Below are 23,321 nucleotides of genomic sequence, written 5' to 3'. Positions count from 1 at the left end.
ATTACCTATGATGTCATTTTAAGCGTGACTTTTCATTTTATGAGTAGCTGCCAATGAGAAACACCTAGGAACAGAGTGTTTGGCAATTCACCAGTGTGTTTGAGCAGCTATTTTCCATGTGCCCCTGATACCAGTACCACCTATGCTGCCCTGAAGGCAGCCCTGGCTGCAGCACCTAGACCTGCGCTTGGGCATGCTCTGATCTTAGGATAGACTTATTATTAATGTTTGTGGTGGGAGAACTCCAAATATATGCTATAGTTTATGGTTAGATACCGCTATGGCACTATTTAGTTTTTAGCTTGACATTGCCCGTAGCAGGCACTGTAGGAGAGCTATTGCCTTATTCTTCCTTTTTCTTTGTATGACGACTCTGGTGTCAAAACAATGACATAAAAAATGACAATAATACTATGATATATTCATACCCTTGTATGTATGTATTTTGTCATATTGTGAAGGGTATCTTGTCGGACCGATTAGATGGTCAAGCAGGTACAAATAATCTTTTTGTACATTTGGATCAATAAGTAAAAAAAGATCTTCTATTAGGGACCTGTAAGCATGCCGTACTCCAGCTGATGCATCCAAAAGAAAATCCTATTGTCACGTGCCATAATCTCCCCAAGATGTATCCTGTTTGTAGAGAATACTTTTGTCCCATTTTTTTGACTTATCAGTTAGCAAAGGTTATGAGTATGATGTGACAGGTCTGTTCTGGGGACTACCACTGTCACCAAGAATGCCTGTAAGAATGTCTAAGAGTAACCGTTGGTTAAATTTGTATTTCCTAAAACAATAGTACACCTGAAAATAAGAAACTTTGTAATATATCTTATCAGAGAAATCTGCTTCTTTATACTCCTGGAATGATGTTTCAATCTCAGTTCATGGAGAAAGTCTATATTAAGATTTTCCCATTACTCAGGTAGGAGAAGGCAAATGGTGCTTATAAGATTCTATGGAGCAGGAGGCAGACGCGGACATTCTGCTGGTTGTTCTCCTAAATATGCCCCCCATTGCAGATTAGAGGTTTGAGGGGCTGCTCATTGGGAGCAAGGGTTGTCCTCGGTGACTAGACTGGGCCAGAGGGCAGAATGGGGTCGTAAGTAAAATGCCCGTCCACACCTCTGGAAAGAAGACAGAATCACTAAAAGGTCATATTTCCGGGTTAGGTAAGGTCAGGCATGCAGCACAGCCTGGCAGAAGGGTGGAGAAAAGGTTCTACTTCTTAGCAAATAATGGGAGTCCGTATCACTCACTATATAGTACACTACCCCGTGCTATGGTAAGGGCTTCTGTAGGGCTCCAGATTGTACTGCCATTACTGAAATGGCAAGAATATCCAGCAAAAATGAGAGCCGAGCAGGCCTATTACTGTGAGTAAAGACTACATTTATCAAAAACTATAGGGCCATAAAGGTAAAGATTACCCATGGCATAGATGAGCAAATAGGCTTATTCCTGACCGTGAGGATTGCCAGAAGAGGCTGAGTGCTGATGCCTGAGTATGGAGAGGATAATAATAATAATTTTATTTCTATAGTGCCAACATATTCCACAGAACAATAGACATTACAGCATAACAATAAACACAGATCAAAACAGATACCAAGAGGAATGAGGGCCCTGCTCGCAAGCTTACAATCTATGAGGAAAAAGGGGAGATACAAAAGGTGGATGGTAACAATTGCTTTCGTTGTTCGGACCAGCCATAGTGTAAGAATTGGGTGTTCATGTAATGCTGCATGAACCGGTTATTGGCATAAGTATGTAATAGTACAGACACAGAGGGCTATAAATGCATAAAGCATGGGAGAACATGATGCGAAGAACCTGGTTGTGGTAAAAATTTTCAATGGGCCACACAGGGATAGTTAAGTTAATGCGCTGAGGCGGTAGGTCAGTCTGAACAAATGCGTTTTTAGGCCACACTTAAAACTGTGGGGATTGTAGATTAATCATATTAACCTGGGTAGTGCATTCCAAAGAATTGGCGCAGCACGTGAAAAGTCTTGGAGATGGGAGTGGGAGGTTCTGATTATTGAGGATGCTAACCTCAGGTCATTAGCAGAACGGAGGGCACGTGTAGGGTGGTAGGCTGAGACCAGAGAGGAGATGTAGGGTGGTGCTGAGCCATGGAGTGCTTTGTGGCTGAGGGTAATAAGTTTGTACTGGATTCTGGAGTGGATGGGTAACCAGTGTAATGACTGGCACAAGGTAGAGGCATCGGAATAACGATTGGTGAGGAATATGATCCTGGCTGCAGCATTCAGGACAGATTGGAGAGGGGAGAGTTTGGTAAGAGGGAGGCCGATTAGTAGAGAGTTTTAATAGGTTAGTAGAGAGTTTTAATAGTCCAGAGGAGAATGAATAAGAGAAACAGTAAGAGTTTTTGCAGAGTCGAAAATAAGAAAGGGTCGAATTCTATAAATGTTTTTGAGGTGCAGGTAACAAGAGTGAGCCAGTGATCAGATGTGGGGGGTGAATGAAAGCTCGGAATCAAGTATGACCCCAAGGCAGCGGGCAAGTTGCTTTGGAGTAATGGTGGAACCGCACACGGAGATGGCAATGTCAGGCAAAGGTAGGTTAGTAGAGGGAGAGAACACGAGGAGTTCAGTTGTTGACAGGTTCAGTTTCAGATAGAGGGAGGACATGATGGTAGAGACAGCGGTAAGACAATCACTGGTGTTTTCTAAGAAGGTCGGAGTGAAAGCAGGAGAAGAGGTGTATAATTTGGTGTCATCTGCATAGAGATGGTACTGGAAACCAAATCTACTGATTGTTTGTCCAATAGGGGCAGTATACAAAGAGAAGAGGAGCGGGCCTAGGACTGATCCTCGAGGAACCCCAACAGTAAGGGGAAGATGAGAGGAGGAGGAATGTCATGATCTCCATGGCCAGAGAACTAGCATAAGCCTCAATAGGAACAAGCTCTTGGAAGATGTAACTGTACTGACCATGAACTAAACCTACCGCATCATCTAGAAGTAGCCAGGTAGCATGTCCTACTTTTTATCCCTATATGCCCAGCGCCGGCCGGAGAACTAAATAATGCTAGCAGAGGGAAATATAAGACCTGACTCACCTCTAGAGAAATGCCCAGAAAGGAGACAGAAGCCCCCCACATATATTGGCGGTGATATGAGATGAAACAACAAACGCAGCAGGAAAATAGTTTTAGCAAATTTGAGGTCCGCTTTCTAGATAGCAGAAGACAGAAAGCATACTTTCATGGTCAGTAGAAAACCCTAACAAAACACATCCAGAAATTACTTTAGGACTCTGGCATTAACTCATAATACCAGAGTGGCAATTCCTGATCAACAAGAGCTTTCCAGACACAGTAACGAAACTGCAGCTGTGAACTGGAACCAAAATACAAAAACAAAACATGGACGAATGTCCAACTTATCTAGTAGATGTCTGGGAGCAGGAACAAGCACAGAGAGGCTTCTGATAACATTGTTGACCGGCAAGCATCTAACAAAGAAGCCAGGTTATATAGCGACACCCAGATCTAATCAGAACAGGTGAACAGGGAAGATGATGTCACAAGTTCAATTCCACCAGTAGCCACCGGGGGAGCCCAGAATCCAAATTCACAACAGTACCCCCCCCTCAAGGAGGGGGCACCGAACCCTCACCAGAACCACCAGGGCGATCAGGATGGGCCCTATGAAAGGCACGAACCAGATCAGAGGCATGAACATCAGATGCAGTGACCCAAGAATTATCCTCCTGGCCGTATCCCTTCCACTTGACCAGATACTGGAGTCTCCGTCTGGAAACACGGGAGTCTAGGATTTTTTCCACAACGTACTCCAACTCACCCTCAACCAACACCGGAGCAGGAGGCTCAACGGAAGGCACAACCGGTGCCTCATACCTGCGCAATAACGACCGATGAAAAACGTTATGAATAGAAAAGGATGCAGGGAGGTCCAAACGGAAGGAAACAGGGTTAAGAATCTCCAATATTTTATACGGACCGATGAACCGAGGCTTAAACTTAGGAGATGAGACCCTCATAGGGACAAAACGAGAAGACAACCACACCAAATCTCCAACACAAAGCCGAGGACCAACACGACGGTGACGGTTGGCAAAAAGCTGAGTCTTCTCCTGGGACAACTTTAAATTGTCCATCACCTGCCCCCAGATATGATGCAATCTCTCCACCACCGCATCCACTCCAGGACAATCCGAGGATTCCATCTGACCGGAGGAAAATCGAGGGTGGAACCCCGAATTACAGAAAAACGGGGACACCAAAGTGGCAGAGCTGGCCCGATTATTGAGGGCGAACTCCGCCAATGGCAAAAAAGCAACCCAATCATCCTGGTCAGCAGACACAAAACACCTCAGATATGTCTCCAGGGTCTGATTAGTCCGCTCGGTCTGGCCATTAGTCTGAGGGTGAAAAGCAGACGAAAAAGACAAATCTATGCCCATCCTAGCACAGAATGCCCGCCAAAATCTAGACACAAATTGGGTTCCTCTGTCAGAAACGATATTCTCAGGAATACCATGCAAACGAACAACATTTTGAAAAAACAGGGGCACCAACTCGGAAGAAGAAGGCAATTTGGGCAGGGGAACCAAATGGACCATCTTAGAAAAACGGTCACACACCACCCAGATGACAGACATCTTCTGAGAAACAGGCAGATCTGAAATAAAATCCATCGAGATGTGTGTCCAAGGCCTCTTAGGAATAGGCAAGGGCAACAATAATCCACTAGCCCGAGAACAACAAGGCTTGGCCCGAGCACAAACGTCACAAGACTGCACAAAGCCTCGCACATCTCGTGACAGGGAAGGCCACCAGAAGGATCTTGCCACCAAATCCCTGGTACCAAAAATTCCAGGATGACCTGCCAATGCCGAAGAATGTACCTCAGAGATGACTCTACTGGTCCAATCATCAGGAACAAACAACCTATCAGGCGGACAACGATCCGGTCTATCCGCCTGAAACTCCTGCAAGGCCCGCCGCAGGTCTGGAGAAACGGCTGACAAGATAACTCCCTCCTTAAGAATACCTGTGGGGTCAGAGTTGCCGGGTGAATCAGGCTCAAAACTCCTAGAAAGGGCATCCGCCTTAACATTCTTAGAACGCGGTAGGTACGATACCACAAAATTAAACCGAGAGAAAAATAATGACCAGCGCGCCTGTCTAGGATTCAGGCGCCTGGCGGTCTCAAGATAGATCAAATTTTTGTGGTCAGTCAATACCACCACCTGATGTCTGGCCCCCTCGAGCCAATGGCGCCACTCCTCAAACGCCCACTTCATGGCCAAAAGCTCCCTATTCCCAACATCATAATTCCGCTCAGCGGGCGAAAATTTACGGGAAAAGAAGGCACAAGGCCTCATCACGGCGCAGTCAGAACTTTTCTGCGACAACACTGCCCCAGCCCCGATCTCAGAAGCGTCGACCTCAACCTGAAAAGGAAGAGTCACATCAGGCTGACGCAACACAGGGGCAGAAGAAAAACGGCGCTTAAGCTCCTGAAAGGCCTCCACAGCATCAGGGGACCAATTAGCAACATCAGCACCCTGTCTAGTCAAATCGGTCAATGGCTTAACGATATCCGAAAAACCAGAAATAAATCGACGATAAAAGTTGGCAAAGCCCAAAAATTTCTGAAGACTTTTAAGAGAAGAGGGCTGCGTCCAATCACAAATAGCTTGAACCTTGACAGGATCCATCTCAATGGAAGAGGGAGAAAAAATATATCCCAAAAAGGAAATTCTCTGAACCCCAAAAACGCACTTAGAACCCTTGACACACAGAGAATTAGACCGCAAAACCTGAAAAACCCTCTTAACTTGCCGGACATGAGAGTCCCAATCATCCGAAAAAATCAGAATATCATCCAGATACACTATCATAAATTTATCCAAAAAATCGCGGAAAATATCATGCATAAAGGACTGGAAGACTGAAGGGGCATTAGAAAGACCAAAAGGCATCACCAAATACTCAAAGTGGCCCTCGGGCGTATTAAATGCGGTTTTCCACTCATCCCCCTGCCTGATCCGCACCAAATTATACGCCCCACGGAGATCAATCTTAGAGAACCACTTGGCCCCCTTTATGCGAGCAAACAAATCAGTCAGCAACGGCAATGGGTATTGATATTTCACCGTGATTTTATTCAAAAGCCGATAATCAATACATGGTCTCAAAGAGCCGTCTTTTTTTGACACAAAGAAAAAACCGGCTCCTAAGGGAGATGACGATGGACGAATATGTCCCTTTTCCAAGGACTCCTTTATATATTCTCGCATAGCAGTATGTTCAGGCACAGACAGATTAAATAAACGACCCTTTGGGTATTTACTACCCGGAATTAAATCTATAGCACAATCGCACTCACGGTGCGGAGGTAGTGAACCCAGCTTGGGTTCTTCAAAGACGTCACGATAATCAGACAGGAACTCAGGGATTTCAGAGGGAATAGATGATGAAATGGACACCAAAGGTACGTCCCCATGAGTCCCCTTACATCCCCAGCTCAACACAGACATAGCTCTCCAGTCAAGGACTGGGTTGTGAGACTGCAGCCATGGCAATCCCAGCACCAAATCATCATGTAGATTATACAGCACCAGAAAACGAATAGTCTCCTGGTGATCCGGATTAATACACATAGTCACTTGTGTCCAGTATTGTGGTTTATTATTAGCCAATGGGGTGGAGTCAATCCCCTTCAGAGGAATAAGAGTCTCCAAAGGCTCTAAATCATACCCACAACGATTGGCAAAGGACCAATCCATAAGACTCAAAGCGGCGCCAGAGTCGATATAGGCGTCCGTAGTAATAGATGACAAAGAGCAAATCAGGGTCACAGACAAAATAAATTTAGACTGTAAAGTGCCAATGGGAACGGATTTATCAAGCTTTTTAGTACGCTTAAAGCATGCTGATATAACATGAGTAGAATCCCCACAATAGAAACACAACCCATTTTTCCGTCGAAAATTCTGCCGCTCGCTTCTGGACAGAATTCTATCACACTGCATGTTTTCTGGCGTCTTCTCAGTGGACACCGCCAGATGATGCACTGGTTTGCGCTCCCGCAGACGCCTATCGATCTGAATGGCCATTGTCATGGACTCATTCAGACTTGCAGGCACAGGGAACCCCACCATAACATCCTTAATGGCATCAGAAAGACCCTCTCTGAAAGTAGCCGCCAGGGCGCACTCATTCCACTGAGTAAGCACAGACCATTTACGGAATTTTTGGCAGTAAATTTCAGCTTCATCTTGCCCCTGCGATAGGGACATCAAAGTTTTTTCTGCCTGAAGTTCCAAGTGAGGTTCCTCATACAGCAAGCCCAAGGCCAGAAAAAACGCATCCACATTGCGCAACGCAGGATCCCCTGGTGCCAATGCAAAAGCCCAATCTTGAGGGTCGCCGCGGAGCAAGGAAATCACAATCCCAACCTGCTGTGCAGGGTCTCCAGCAGAACGAGATTTCAGGGACAAAAATAACTTACAATTATTTCTAAAATTCTGAAAGCTAGATCTATTCCCTGAGAAGAATTCCGGCAAAGGAATTCTCGGCTCTGATACCGGAGCATGAACAACAAAATCCTGCAAACTTTGCACTTTCGTGGCGAGATTATTCAAACCTGCAGTTACACTCTGTAGATCCATTATAGACAGGTGAACATAGAGCCATTCAAAGATTAGAAGGAGAGAGAAAAAAAAAAGAAAGACTGCAGCATAGACAGACTGGCAAGTGATCCAATCAAGAGCACACTAACTACTAGAGAAAAAAAAAAAAAAAATTTTCAGCAGACTTCTTATTTCTCTCCTTTCTCAGCCAAGGATTTTAACCCTTTAGTGGGCCGGTCAAACTGTCATGATCTCCATGGCCAGAGAACTAGCATAAGCCTCAATAGGAACAAGCTCTTGGAAGATGTAACTGTACTGACCATGAACTAAACCTACCGCATCATCTAGAAGTAGCCAGGTAGCATGTCCTACTTTTTATCCCTATATGCCCAGCGCCGGCCGGAGAACTAAATAATGCTAGCAGAGGGAAATATAAGACCTGACTCACCTCTAGAGAAATGCCCAGAAAGGAGACAGAAGCCCCCCACATATATTGGCGGTGATATGAGATGAAACAACAAACGCAGCAGGAAAATAGTTTTAGCAAATTTGAGGTCCGCTTTCTAGATAGCAGAAGACAGAAAGCATACTTTCATGGTCAGTAGAAAACCCTAACAAAACACATCCAGAAATTACTTTAGGACTCTGGCATTAACTCATAATACCAGAGTGGCAATTCCTGATCAACAAGAGCTTTCCAGACACAGTAACGAAACTGCAGCTGTGAACTGGAACCAAAATACAAAAACAAAACATGGACGAATGTCCAACTTATCTAGTAGATGTCTGGGAGCAGGAACAAGCACAGAGAGGCTTCTGATAACATTGTTGACCGGCAAGCATCTAACAAAGAAGCCAGGTTATATAGCGACACCCAGATCTAATCAGAACAGGTGAACAGGGAAGATGATGTCACAAGTTCAATTCCACCAGTAGCCACCGGGGGAGCCCAGAATCCAAATTCACAACAGAGGAACCAGCAAAAGATACAGTGAAGGAGCGGTCAGAGAGATAGGAGGAGAACCAGGAGAGAACAGTGTCCTTGAGGCCGATGAAGCGGGGCACAGTGAGGAGGAGCTGATGATCCACAGTGTCGAATGCTGCAGAGAGATCCAGGAGAATTAGCATGGAGTAGTGACCATTAGATTTAGCTGTTAGTAGGTCATTAGAAACTTTAGTAAGGGCAGTTTCAGTAGAGTGTAAAGAGCGGAAACCGGATTGTAGAGGGTCGAGAAGAGAGTTATTTGAGAGATGGCGGATAAGACGGGTGTGGACCAAGCGTTCCAGGAGTTTAGAGGATTGCAACGCTAGACATGGCTGTATACTGGCGCCTGAGTATGGAGAGGAATGCAACACTAGACATGGCTGTATACTGGTGCCTGAGTATGGAGAGGAATGCAACGCTAGACATGGCTGTATGCTGGTGCCTGAGTATGAGGGACTAATACACAGTAACTGGGTCAGTAACCCACAAGATTGCTAGACGTGCTAGTGACTTGCTTTACTATCAAGATAGCGGCTGAACTAAGCAAAGCCGAAGAGAGTGCAAGAAAACCACAAAAGAGCGGCCGGAATCAAGTGAAAGTGACACCACTTTATGAACAAGTATACAGAGGGCAGTTGCCAATCATAATGTTCCATCACATGTACAGTTACAATCAGAATTATTCATCTTCATTACGTGTTAGATTTATTAGAAAAATTTACAAACTTTCGGTTGCTTGGAGTAAACCAATAAAAAAACATTTAGATAAGTCAGCAACTAATATAAGAAGTGGTTTCTCCAAATTCATCTTGTCACAAATTGCCACTTTAACTGACTACTCCAGTCTCAGAATTATCCTAGCAGTTCATGACAAGCATCCTTAGTACTTAGCAGAGTTTCTTTTTGCTGATATGACCTGCTAGAAAGGTGATAGTATCTGGTTTACCAATATTCTTAGGTTTCTACCCTGCAACCGCCTTCTTCAAATCCTTCAAAGATTTTCTGTGGGGTTTGTCAGGTGACTGTGATGACCATTCCAGTATCTTCCAGGACTTCTGAAACCAAGTCTTAGTGGACTTTGAGGTATGCTTGGAATTATTGTCCTGTTGTAAGGTCCAATTTCCATGAGTCTGGGTTTGAATCCTTGAGCCTGTGCTTGTAGTCGGCTAATCTGTCCACTGAGCCGCAGCAGATACACTTTTTTGTGTGTTTAGTTTCTGTTATCCTTGCTTCAGTCTTTTAAGGGTAATGGGTGTTTTCATTTACTCATTTGTCTTCCCTAGCACCTTTTGAGTGTAGCTTTAAATTCTTTCCTCCTTCTGGTTTTTCCTGCTGGTGATAGTCTCATTTGGATGTCCAACCACTAACCATACTGTGTAGTTTAATCCAGTCAGTAAAATACCAGCTAGGGTTTAGCTCTCTTGTGTTTATATTCTTTATCCTACTCTTATCTTCTGTTTCTTTTTAGGAAGTAAGTGGCATATACTCTAACAGTACGTACTTAATTCTTTATTTTGTATTTCGTGGTTTGTTTTACTCACTCTGGGATCTCTTTCTAATTCAGCACACTTTCCCTTTTGTAGGTAATTTGCACTCTGCTCTGCCCTCCGGTTCTTTAGGCATTGAAACAAGCAGAAAAGAAAGAAATAGTGCCAGCCGACAATTCATAAAGTGTGGAAGGTAATGGTGCAGATAGGAAACTCACATGGCAGGGAGGAGGCAAAGGAACCTATCAGTCATGTCGTCAGATGTGGTGCTCACACTGCTGTAGCCCCACTGGATGTGGTGTGCAGCTCTTGTTGTGCTATCAGAATGGTGGGTCAGCAGGATTGTGGTACATCTGCATACCGGTAACTCCTCTTGCTCTAAGTAATTCTGGATCAGTCCGATGGATACCAATGGGTATGGCGAAAACAGTTAGTTAATGTCAGCTTAAGAACAATTGCAACGTGTTTTGTTGAGAAACCCCCTTGCTCAGACATAAAAACATATCCAATTGCAAACATAGAATGAGTTTTGACTCTTATCTTTTTATTTTTTTTACACCCCTCCCTTCATCACCCTTATTCACCCTCACAAGACTGCATGCAGTTAGGGGAACCATTCCTGGGGCAGGGTGTTACCACCACCAATGTACTGCCTTGCAAAAAAAAACAAAAAAAACCTGTTGTACAACTTTCACCACAGGCAGGTGTAACCCTTTAGTGGTTAGGCAGTCAAGTCTAAGATTCCAATGCATCTCTCTTCTGCTGAGATATCTATATCTGGCTAATGACGGAGGGATCTGTTCAATGGATGTGACTCTTAACATATTATAGTCACTGTTATGCTCCAAGAAGAAGTATTTTGATACAGGAGTTGGGGGCTACCTGCCCCCCCTGTCGTGTGAGTTTCCTGATCTGCACCATTACCTTCCATTACCACAGGCAGCATTTATCAGACACTGGCTGTATAACTTTAAAAACCAGCTGGAAATTAAGCTTGATGGGTGACTAGACTAAATGGTTGTTCCCCACCCCACTCCATTACTGTGACAGGTCTCACTCTGTGTTCCTTATAGAGGCAATTGGCAACAGCCTAGGTCTGGCCTTTTCATCTAGTCACCCATGTGGTTTCCGGCCACCTTTTCACCCCTTCATGACATATGACCTACAGTAACGTCAAAGGTCATTTTCCTGCCTTGGACGCAGACTCACAAGCCAAGCCTGCATCTTTCCTGGCAGATGATGGATGATTTATTCTGCAATCACCTGCTTCTAACAGCCGCAGCATTTAACGAACGCAGGTGGACACGTCATTCCTTGCGCCCAACGGTGTGATCACAGCTCCAAGTCCCCTAGCAGGAATATTAAATACAGTAAAAAGTAAAAAAAAAAAGTTTTAAAAACAAAATACCAAAGTTCAAATCACTTGCTCTTTTGCCCCATTAAAAAATAAATAAATAAATAAGAAAACATATATATTTTTTGTTTACAAGTTTCCTGAATTTTATTTGAACACTGAAATAAAAAAAAATACTGATTGGTGAACATGGCAAATAAAAACATTGTAAATTATTATTTTTTTTTAAATTGTGGAATTGCATTTTTTACGCGATTTTGATGCACGTGGCTTTTTTTTTACCGTGCTCCAGTGCATCAAATGATAAAATGAATCTCGTCATTCAAAAGTACAACTCGTCCCTCAAAAAAACCAAGCCCTCATACGGCCATGTGAGCGGAAATATGAAAAAAGTTATGGCTCTTGGAAGAAGGGGAGGTGAAAACGAAAAAAAAGAAAAACAGGGAAAAATAGCCCGGTCATGAAGGGGTTAAAGCATGTTTTCCTCTGAAATGTAAAGTGGCATTTTGTGTTGAATTTGGGGAAAACACTTGTTATATTAGTTATTTTGAGCTCTACATTGTTCTTATTTGATTGGCTTATTGCGAACAGCAGAAAGTTTTGTAAATGATGGTTATGCCAGTCGCCGACTTCTGTTTAAGCTGTTGCCTCTTGTAACATTAGTATCTGTCCTATGTGTAAGTCTGTGTTCCTTCGACCATCATTATATTTGGAGGGGCACACCACGCTTATGTAACCCCTTACACGACCCAGATTTGTATAGAATTCAGTTAGCCTCGCTGTGCTCACCTCCATAGAAAGTTACGTTTGTCAGGATGTTCTAAAATGTTTTTTTTTTATATAGTTGAACAGTGAACAGATGAGGATTGTTAGCTGCTTATTACTCATTTACTCCAGGCTGGTTTAACGGATTTTAAAATATGTTTCCTGAATTACAACATGTCACTGGCATGGGGGAAATGTAATGTTCCAATGAACATCGCTGTTAAGTCGATTCTAGCTTTGCACTTAGGAGTAAGGACACAGCAGGTCTTTTTATCAAGCTGTTCATACACATTAGCAATTCAATCATCAAATGTTAATGGGCGTAATGTTTTCTGGCTGTTCCTTTTTTGTTCTCCCTGATATTGGGCAACTCCTTAGGGTAACCCTTCCCCTCACCTCCCCCATCCTCCTTTCATAGATGGAGACACATGTGCATTTGATTGCATTATATCAGGGCTAATAGCTGTTTGCCAAAGCTGTGTTCAGTTCTCTAATGGATAATTACTTTGAGAAAATTAATTTGATAATTGCTGGACTTTTAAAACATTTTAATAAATAAAATATATTTTTTTCCAGACTTTTCTCTGAAGATCCTAATCTATCAAGATGGCAGCAGAGGTATGATGTTATAATTATCTGGAAAAATACATTTCTTTCATGCCTTCTTTGTGCAGGTTGCAAAGTATAACAATTAATATAAACATGTCAAATGAGTTTTTATTTATTTATTTATTGTACTCACTTATATAGCGCCATTAATTCCACAGCGCTTTACAGTCGTTATCGAGTTAGATGTTTTATGTCCTTAAAGTGGTATTTTCAAGTTGTCTCTTGAGCAGCCCAGAGCTATTCAGTCTGCTTACTTCCCGTTCCCAGCAGGGAGGGCATTCATCCTTGAGTGAGAGTTCTGATTAGCAGCAGAGCATATAGTAGAACTAGAAAGCTCAGCACAACTTCTGTTCTAACACATTAAAGTATTAGTAGTCTAGGATTGAGTGAGGAATCACATTTTAGCTGCCTATTGAAGTCTAGGAAGAGGGCAGGAGAAAGGAGCAGAGGAAGAGAGAAGCAAAAAGACACACACACAGATGGTGCGCCAGCTCCGGATTAGTGTTTTATTTTATCCCAATTCTGGATTCAGAGCTACACCGCTTTGTACTACTATTCTCTTTGCTGCTTCTGAACATTTGCCACAGAAAGACAGAAGAGTAGGAATCCCTATGTCTGAGTATACAAAGTATGGAAGACATCATAGCAGCTTGACTACATCCACTGGCTCAGAGACAACTGAAAAAGTGAGATAGAGCCTGCAGAGAGAAAAACTGATGAAAAAAGTCAACTTCAAGTCATATAATGGCCGGAAATAGTGTTATTCCTGTAACTTAATGTGGACTTAATTGGTGAGGATTATCCTCTAAGCCCAAAGTCCAGGTGGGCACAAGGGCCACGGGCTTTGGTGCAGCAGGTGTGTGTCTCCTAGAAGCCATAGGCGGACACGTAGCAAAGGCAAAGTAAATGTCTTAATAAAGTCCTGGAAGCTGCAAGAGGACAGGAGACATCCTGGAAGCCGTAGGCTGACTTGTGGCAGAGTTACTTTAAGCTTCAGACAAACAGGAAGTCCTGGAGACCACTGATAGGTAGCCAATTTACTGGAAGCCACTGACAAACGCATGTAGTCCTGGAAAGAAATCACTGACAGGTACTGTGTACAGACAACACAGACAACTAAAAGAGTTACTGGCAAGTCTTAATACTAAGATCCAGGAGTGTGTCTCAAGAGGCCTTAAATAGGCCTAGGAAATACAACACATGGGAACACGATGAGCTACTTGGAAAGCCCAACGTGGAGCACAAGAAAGTGTAGTGGCCTGGGATGAGAGAAGCAAAGCATGGATCTGGGACAGGTGTGCAACAATTCCTCGTATACACACGTCAGCTTATTCCGATCAGTGATCTTAAACAACAGGTAAGCTTTAAGTAGTCATCAACAAAAAAATATGACTATATGTACAAATTTGTGTGTTATGATAATTAATGCTGCATAATAAGTACTATTGCTAGCTTGTATAGCACCATTATAGGCATACCTCTGAGGCTCATCAACACAACCTGAGATATAATTTATCCTTAACTTGGTTGATTTACACTGTACCATATAGATTTAAGGTACCTTCACACTGAGCGACTTAACAACGATAACGATAGCGATCGGTGACGTTGCAGCGTCCTGGATAGCGATATCGTTGTGTTTGACACGCAGCAGCGATATGGATCCTGCTGTGATATCGCTGGTCGTTGCTGAAAGTCCAGAACTTTATTTGGTCGTCAGATTGGCGTGTATCGTCGTGTTTGACAGCAAAAGTAACGATGCCAGCAATGTTTTACAATGGTAACCAGGGTAAATATCGGGTTACTAAGCGCAGGGCTGCGCTTAGTAACCCGATATTTACCCTGGTTACCATTGTAAAAGTTAAAAAAAAAACACTACATACTCACCCTCTGATGTCTGTCACGTCCCCCGGCGTCCGCGCCGCTGCTCAGAGCTTCCTGCACTGACTGTGCGACGTCACCGCTGTGCTTTAGGGCCGGCGCTTACACAGTGCAGGGAAGCTGAAGGCGAGGGACGCGACAGACACGGCAATGTAAGTATGTAGTGTTTTTTTTTACATTTACACTGGTAACCAGGGTAAACATCGGGTTACTAAGCGCGGCCCTGCGCTTAGTAACCCGATGTTTACCCTGGTTACCCGGGGACTTCGGCATCGTTGGTCGCTGGAGAGCTGTCTGTGTGACAGCTCTCCAGCGACCACACAGCGACGCTGCAGCGATCGGCATCATTGTCGATATCGCTGCAGCGTCGCTTAATGTGACGGTACCTTTAGTTTGTTCTCTTGTTTAGTTAAGGTCACTAATAGATAAACCTCTGTGTTGACATACATCCTGGATGACGCTGCTTGGTGTCCAGTTAGTCTTGTGACTAGTCTTACACAATAGGCATCAGTCATTTGACTCGTAGTTTGTGACTTTGTTGTTTTAGATCCATTCTAGGATAGCTGCTTTTTTTTTATTGAGTTGAAAAAGAGAGACATGTCACTAAAATTTTGCAATAGCACATGATGTTCTGGCCAGGTATAATAATGCTGTACAAATTCCAGCGTAAGATTCAACTGCTTCATTTGATAGTTGACCTTGCATACCTGTAATATTACAATGTATTTTATGTGTTGCAAAATATATTTTTCCTCACATAAATTCACAAAATATTTATTCAGATATTGTATAATGTCTTTCAATATCATACTTATGGCTTAAAAAATTCCTCGTTACCGGTAAGTTTTAAGTTATTTCATTAAAAGATAAAAAATTTTTGTATATAACATGCTCGTTTCATAGTTGACTTCATATCGTCTGTGCGCTACTTTGAAATCAATAAAACGTTTAAGGGGTTGTCTAAGCTAAATTCTATCTTGACTGGGGCTTGGATTCTGTGATAACAAAGTGTGCCTTAACTCATCTGCTGTTACGTGCATGGATCTAGCGCAAGCCTTTCTGTGGTCGGCACGAGGAGTGATGAGGTCCTTATTTCACCGTAGCAGGACTGTTAGGTGAGTAGAACAGGACAACATCAGAGAAACATCTGATTAATCCGCCATTCAGCATCTTGCACTGGATCCACAGGGATAGCACCAGGTGGATATGGCAGATTTTGTTATTCTCACAGAATCAAGATTGTATTTATCCAGCTCAACAGCAGCAGCCATTCTCAATATAGAGAAACTTGTGGTGGACCAAACTGCAGTTACTAGTGGAGCAGTCACCACTCCGGTCACCAACTTGGATCCAGTCCAGGACGCTAAGTGGACCATTCCTGCAGCGGAAGTATCACAGTTATCCCCAACGTAGGACCTCCTATGAAGTTGCTGTTTATTGGCCTGACTGTGCTGGATTCACAGGGTGAAAGTAGGTGAGTATGGCAGATTTTGTTTTTTTTAAGGAATAAAAGCTCCAAGTGAAGATTACATTTAGGCAAGACAACTTGTTTAAGGGTATGTCTATACAGGCTATAAATTGAGTGGGAAAAAAATCTGCTTTGTTTTTTGCCATGAACCTGTAGCAAATTCTGAATTGATATTCACCCAGTCGGAGGTACCACAATAATCCAAAAATTGCTGAATAGATCAAAGGGACCAATATAACAATAAACATCTAAAACACACCCAAGAGCTATATACCATATTTTTCGGATTATAAAATGCACTTATTTCCCTCCAAATTTTGGAGGAAAATGTGGGTGCGTCTTATAATCCAAATGTAGCTTACTGGGGGGAGGAAGGGGCTGCAGTGGAGCAGGGCCACGGGATGCAGGGTCGCTGCTGCAGGAGCCCAATGGCGGCAGGGGTGAGTCAATACTGCGGGCTGGGAGGAGGGGTGTCCCAGTGGTGCGTGACTGTGGGCCCTGGACTTTCAGAAAATGTCTAGCCCAGGGCCCGCAGCATCGCCCCACTCCTGCTGCTGCTAGCTTCCTGCAGCAGCAACTCTCTTTCCTGTGACCTCGCTCCACAGCCACCTCTTCTGGTAAGCTACCGTAAAATCGGACTATAAAATGGACCACCATTAAATGAAAAAAATTTTTTTCTATTTTCCTCCCCAAAATTTGGGGTGCGTCTTATAGTTCACAAAATACGGTACATAAAAAAAACCATAATAATCAAATGTATCTTTAAAGTGAATCTGTCACTCCATTTTTGGCCTATAAGCTGCGGCCACCACCATCAGGGGCTTATCTACAAAATTATGTAATGCTGTAGGTAAGCCCCCCGATGTAAGCTGAAAGGTAAGAAAACAAGTAAGATTATACTCACCCAGGGGCGGTCCGGGTCCGGTGCCTCCCATCTTCATGCAATGACGTCCTCTTCTTTGCTTCCTGTCACGGCTCCTGTGCAGGCATACTATATGTGCCCTGTTGAGGGCAGAGCAAAGTACTGCAGTGTGCAGGCACCGGGAAGGGTCAGAGAGGCCCAGCGCCTGCGCACTGCAGTACTTTACGCCGCCCTCACAGGGCAGAGAATTACGCCTGCACAGGAGCCGCAACAAAAGCAAGGAAGAGGACGTCATCGTATGAAGATGGGAGGCGCCAGACCCGAACTTGCGACGCCCATCGGACCCGGACCGCACCGGACCACCCCTAGGTGAGTATAATCTAACTTGTTTTTCTTATCTTTCAGCTTACATCGGGGGTTTACCTACAGCATAAGGCTATGTTCACACTTTGCGGTTTTTGCTGCGGATCCGCAGCAGTTTTCCATGCAGGGTACAGTACAATGTTACCCTATGGAAAACAAAAACCACTGTGCCCACATTGCGGAAAATCCCTTTAAAAACCGCGCGGAATTGCTGCGGAAAAAAAGAAGGAGCATGTCACTTCTTTCTGCGGATTCCGCAGCGGTTTTCAACATGCACCAATAGGAAAGTGCTGTTGAAAACCCGCAGAGGAATCCGCAGAAGAAACCGCAGGAAAATCCGCAGTGAAAACCGCAGCGGTTTTGCACTGCGGTTTTTCCAAATCCGCTGCGGAAAAATCCGCAGCAAAATCTGCAAAGTGTGAACAAGCCCTTACAGAATGCTGTAGATAAGCCCCTGATGGCAGTGGCTGCAGCTTATAGGCCAAAAATGGGGTGACAGATTCCCTTTAATAAAAATACAAAATTGCTGAACCTTTGCTAGTGTTTCTTCTCTTCTAATCCCTTTCATGTGTCTAAACATTAGTTTTTGACCACATATGGGGCGTTGCCATATTCTGGAGAAATGACTTTACATATTGTACTGTCCACTTTCCCCTACTGTTTTTTTGCTTTTTAACTGCCTTCGTCTCAATCTCGAGCCATTGCGACTTAATGGATGAACGATCTGTAGAAACCTCAACCTTGTGCAAGCCTAGATAGGTCCACTATGGTCCACTTTGCCGTTATCTTGATAGTATCAAGCCTTCGGGTTGCTGGTCTTCCTCTTCGCCTTGTTCCTTCTATTCTTCCAACCATGATGTCCTTCTCCAGTGATTGCTCTCTTCATATGATGTGTCCAAAGTCAAACAATATATAGAGAAAGGCTAAGACAAGTTTATACAGTGACATGTAAAAGTTTGGGCACCCCTGGTCAAAATTACTGTTGTTGTGATCAGTTAAGCAAGTTGAAGATGAAATGATCTCTAAAAGGGCTAAAGTTATAGATGACACATTTCCTTTGTATTTTAGGCAAAAAAAATAATATATATATAGTTTCATCTTTTACATTTTAAAAATTACAAAAAGGAAAATGGGCCGATGCAACAAAGGAATGGAATGGCCCTGAAGCTGTCTTTGATAGAGCTACATGCACACATAAATAATTTGGGGGGTGAAATCCTGCTGTGAGATTCCCTTTAAGCAGCATAACTCTAATTTTACATTTGTTATCACATTGTTTGCTTTTATTGTTAAGGCTTCTTTTTTTTTGTTTCTTTTCAGGGTGATAAGTTGTGGGGTGGAAGATTTGTTGGCAGCATAGATCCCATTATGGAAATGTTCAATTCTTCAGTGTCATATGACCAGAGGATGTGGTCAGCTGATATAAGAGGAAGCCAAGCATATGTGAAAGCATTGGAAAAAGCTGGGCTCGTGAGCAATTCTGAGATGGAACAGATTGTCACTGGCCTTGATCAGGTAATAAATAAATCACTATGATTTACCTTGACCTGGACACACGACTTAGTCATCAGATTGAGCACATGAAGGAATGCTGAGATATGTTGATGGTTGGTTTTAACCCCTTCACAACCGATGACCTATATATACGTCATCAGCCTAATCCCTGCCTTTGATGCAGGCTCCATTACCTAGCCCACATCTTTCCCTGCACTTGATGGCTGATTTAATCAGCCATCAAGTGCCTCTAACAGCTGCGGGTGGATCTGAGATAAATAAGTTAAATGCTGCTGTCAATTTTACACGGCATGTGGCATTTAACACACGCTGGCCGGAAGCACGTCACAAGTCCCACCCATTGGGGTCCTTGTCTTGTGATCGGCGGTCATTGATGAGCTGTAATGACAGCTGAGGGTCTGCAGAAGACCCCTGTGGCTATCAATGTGAATCTCCTGTGAACTCCAGCCCGTGGCTGGCACTCATAGGAGATTGTTATTTCTGCTGTACACAGCTGCGCTGCAGCCCTGCTATGTATACCACAGGCGATCAGACAATCGCTGCTTCAAGTCTTCTAAGGGGACTATTAAGTAAAGTAAAAAGTGAAAAAAAAAAGTTATAAAAAAATAAAAACACAAAATTCAAATCACCCACCTTTTGCCCCATTAAAAATAAAACAATAAATAAAAAATATTTGGTTTTCCTGTGTTAGAAAATATCCGATCTATCAAAATATAAAGTAATGAGAAATGAGAAAAAAATCAAAGCGCAAGAATTAGGTTCTTTTGGTCGCAGCAACATTGCAATAACAGGCGGTCAAAACATTGTATTTACACCAAAATGGTATCAATAAAAACGTCAGCACATACACAACGTCCACGCTATTTGGTTAGAGTTCGTCAGAGCCTTGTTGTCGGGATCCAAGTGGTCGGGGTGTCTTCATATTTTGTACAAGCTCTATAACTTCCTAAGGCCATAGAGTGCCTAGGGCACTCGTCAGGGTCAGTGATGGCAATCTTTTATTTCTAAAAATATAGTTGGAAAGGGCACCCATTACCCTCTCGGCTCCTGTGCAGTTGAACCACCCCTGAGCCTAATCTAGAAAACTTCGCTGTGAAAGATAAGGAACTGTTACTTTCACTCATATTACTCATCATTGTTAAAGTAATCGTTTGTTTCCTTATAGATCCATGAGGAATGGTCTCAAGGCACTTTCGTCCTGACCAAAGCTGATGAAGATATTCACACTGCTAATGAGCGGCGTCTTAAGGTAACCACATTCACTGAAAAAAATGGACATAGAAAAGTTCTTGCTTTTCTTTATTTTCCACTCTTGCTTGTAAATGTACATACCCTACCACCTCCCCTTGAGAAAGCAAGGCTATAGAGCGGCGAAACGTGCGTCGGGGTGCCTCCAGCGGTGTGCCTCAGTCTGGGTAAGATGACCCTTTTATTCAACTTAACATAGGTTGATTTTTGTGACCATATGTTTTAAGGGAGCAGTATGGGAGAGGAATCCCCAGAGAAGATTCTACAACAGCCACTGGGCTATATTGATTAATGTCCTCCGTCCATTAACCTTTGGAAGCAGGTGGATGGACATTGTAGGTAATGGGGTCCTTAAAATATCATGTTGATTGAAGCCCTTTAGTATTACATTTAGTACTGAGTGCGGCCAGTGTTGGTGTCCTTTTTAACCCCTTCCCGACATGCCCCGTACTAGTACAGCGCATGTCGGGTCCCCTGCTTTGATGTGGGCTCCGGCAGTGAGCCCACATCAAAGTCGCGACATGTCAGCTGTTTTGTACAGCTGACATGTGCGCGCAATAGCGGCGGGTGAAATCGCGATTCACCCGCCGCTATTAACCTGTTAAATGCCGCTGTCAAACGCTGACAGCGGCATTTAACCGGCGCTTCCGGCCGCCTGGCCGGAAATGACCTCATCGCCGACCCCCGTCACATGATCGGGGGTCGGCGATGCATCAGGATGGTAACCATAGAGGTCCTTGAGACCTCTATGGTTACTGATGCTCGCCTGCTGTGAGCGCCCCCCTGTGGTCGGCGCTCATAGCAATCCTGCATTTCAGCTACATAGCAGCGATCTGATGCCAATCAGGCTATGCCAGCTTCTAGCCTCCCATGGAGGCTATTGAAGCATGGCAAAAGTAAAAAAAAAAAAATTTTAAAATATGAAAAAAATAAAAAATATATAAAAGTTTAAATCACCCCCCTTTCGCCCTATCCAAAATAAAACAATTAAAAAAAAATCAAACCTACACATATTTGGTATCGCCGCGTTCAGAATCGCCTGATCTATCAATAAAAAAAAAGGATTAACCTGATCCCTAAACGGCGTAGCGAGAAAAATTTTGAAACGCCAGAAGTACATTTTTTTGGTCGCCGCGACATTGCATTAAAATGCAATAACGGGCGATCAAAAGAACGTATCTGCACAAAAGTGGTATCATTAAAAACGTCAGCTCAGCATGCAAAAAAATAAGCCCTCACCTGACCCCAGATCACGAAAAATGGAGACGATACGGGTATCGGAAAATGGTGCATTTTTTTTTTCTTTTTAGCAAAGTTTTGAATTTTTTTTCTCCACTTAGATAAAAAAAAAACCTAGACGTGTTAGGTGTCTATGAACTCATAATGACCTGGAGAATCATAATGGCAGGTCAGTTTTAGCATTTAGTGAAGCTGCCAAAAAAGCCAATCTAAAAACAAGTGTGAGATTGCACTTTTTTGCAATTTCACCGCACCTGGTATTTTCTTCCCGTTTTCTAGTACAAGACATGGTAAAACCAATGGTGTCGTTCAAAAGTACAACTCGTCCCGCAAAAAATAAGCCCTCACATGACCATATTGATGGAAAAATAAAAAAGTTATGGCTCTGGGAAGGAGGGGAGTGAAAAACGAAAATGCAAAAACGAAAAAGGGCCGCTGCGGGAAGGGGTTAATCACATCTTTTAAATCTTGTTTGTTAATATATGTTTGATGGTCTGTTTCAATAAAGGTTGTTATAGAAAGTTTGCCAAAAACTCCAACGTTTCTCCTTTTTGAATAGAATTTTCATGGAGTTGTATGTAAGTAGCTAATTGCTTGGCATACTGAACAATATGAGTCTGGGTATTTTTGCATTGATACCCTACAGCAGTGTAGATTGCCAGAATTTCATTCACAACAATAATCTTTGGTGTCCACATACTTTTGGCCATGTATGGTAGCCATCTACCATTGTATAGATTTCACTAGAAACCTAAATCAGGGCTCCTTATTCCCCCTCCTTCCAAACAAATGCAAGAACATATTTTTATATAGTGGATATGCCTGAGTGGATTCTTCAGTAATTCCTATTTTCTTTGTTGTATGCCTAGGAACTTATAGGTGAGCCTGCAGGAAAGCTTCATACTGGACGAAGCAGAAATGATCAGGTATTGCTTCCAGCGCAAATGATTTCATATACTATATCTCACTTGTAGAAATTGTTCTCTTTGAGGTAATTGGGACTGATATAATTTAGGAGTAGGTCTGGAGTAGAAAATTCACATATTTCCCATATTTACACAGCATCGTTTTATTATAGAAGCACTCCTCCCATCAAAATTTTTATCCTCTTAATATATTGTGATCGTCATACTATATAGCACTGTGTACTTACAATTGCTCCTTTTGCCTTTCTACCAAGATAATTTTGGTCTATGACATAACGTGATTAAAAACTGACTAGCTGACTCCTAAGCTCTTTGTAGATACAGGAAGACTCTTTTTTCCTGCATGCAGTGATGACTCATGCAGGTAAAAAATATTTCCTGTCTTTACATGGACCTTAGAAGGATTCAGCTAGTCAGTTTTTAATCACGTGATGTCATAGACCTAGAATAGAGCTAGAATTAGCTTGGTAGAAAGGCAAAATGAGCAATTGTAAGTACACAGTGCTATATAGTGTAATGATCGCAATATATTAAGAGGATAAAAATTTTGATGGGAGCACCTCTTTAAAGAGGACCCGTTACCAGGTCAAAAGTGGACATTTTTTGCTCTTTCATTACTGCTTCATTATTTTTTTCAGCTCTAATACTGATCCTGCTGTCAAACAGTGCCAGTGGCGCGGTCCCAGCCAACGCTCTCTATACATTGAGCGGTGACTGAAACTGTATCAGTGCCATCCCTATGACTAAAAGCCAAAAGCTTCTGGGGGGAATAAAGTTCATTTTCTGGGGGCGTGTCCTAGCTGGCCATGTGAGCGGATGCATAGAAGAGCGCTCCCGCTGCTATTACCGCTAAAATCCTGTGCAGACACCGCTGTGGGGTCCAAATTGTGCCATACCTGCTGGCCGAAGGTCCTAGGAGTGGAGCGGTGCTGATATGGAGGCTGGGGAAAGGAGGGGATGACCCAACGGAGGCAGAGAGACGTGGGT

At 43.2% G+C, this 23,321-nt stretch overlaps 1 protein-coding gene across 5 annotated transcripts in view; it reads left to right on the top strand.

Moving 5' to 3' along the window:
* Positions 1 to 23,321, top strand: part of ASL (argininosuccinate lyase) — a 70,580-nt gene that overhangs the window by 1,359 nt on the left and 45,900 nt on the right. The window contains exons 2-8 of one of the 5 annotated variants that reach the window (XM_077296378.1): positions 9,576 to 9,700; positions 10,086 to 10,110; positions 10,201 to 10,297; positions 12,800 to 12,841; positions 18,727 to 18,921; positions 20,087 to 20,170; positions 22,278 to 22,334. In XM_077296378.1, the coding sequence (XP_077152493.1) occupies positions 12,830 to 12,841; positions 18,727 to 18,921; positions 20,087 to 20,170; positions 22,278 to 22,334 (348 nt within the window). In that variant the 5' untranslated portion in view covers positions 9,576 to 9,700; positions 10,086 to 10,110; positions 10,201 to 10,297; positions 12,800 to 12,829. The remainder of the gene's footprint in view (positions 1 to 9,575; positions 9,701 to 10,085; positions 10,111 to 10,200; positions 10,298 to 12,799; positions 12,842 to 18,726; positions 18,922 to 20,086; positions 20,171 to 22,277; positions 22,335 to 23,321) is intronic. The other 4 variants (XM_077296380.1, XM_077296379.1, XM_077296381.1 and 1 more) reach the window with 4 other exon arrangements.

Source organism: Ranitomeya variabilis, chromosome 3 (assembly GCF_051348905.1).
Source record: "Ranitomeya variabilis isolate aRanVar5 chromosome 3, aRanVar5.hap1, whole genome shotgun sequence".
Taxonomy (NCBI): Eukaryota; Metazoa; Chordata; class Amphibia; order Anura; family Dendrobatidae; genus Ranitomeya; species Ranitomeya variabilis.
The sequence above is the reverse complement of the archived record's forward strand: the minus strand, read 5'-3'. Positions and strand labels throughout refer to the sequence as shown.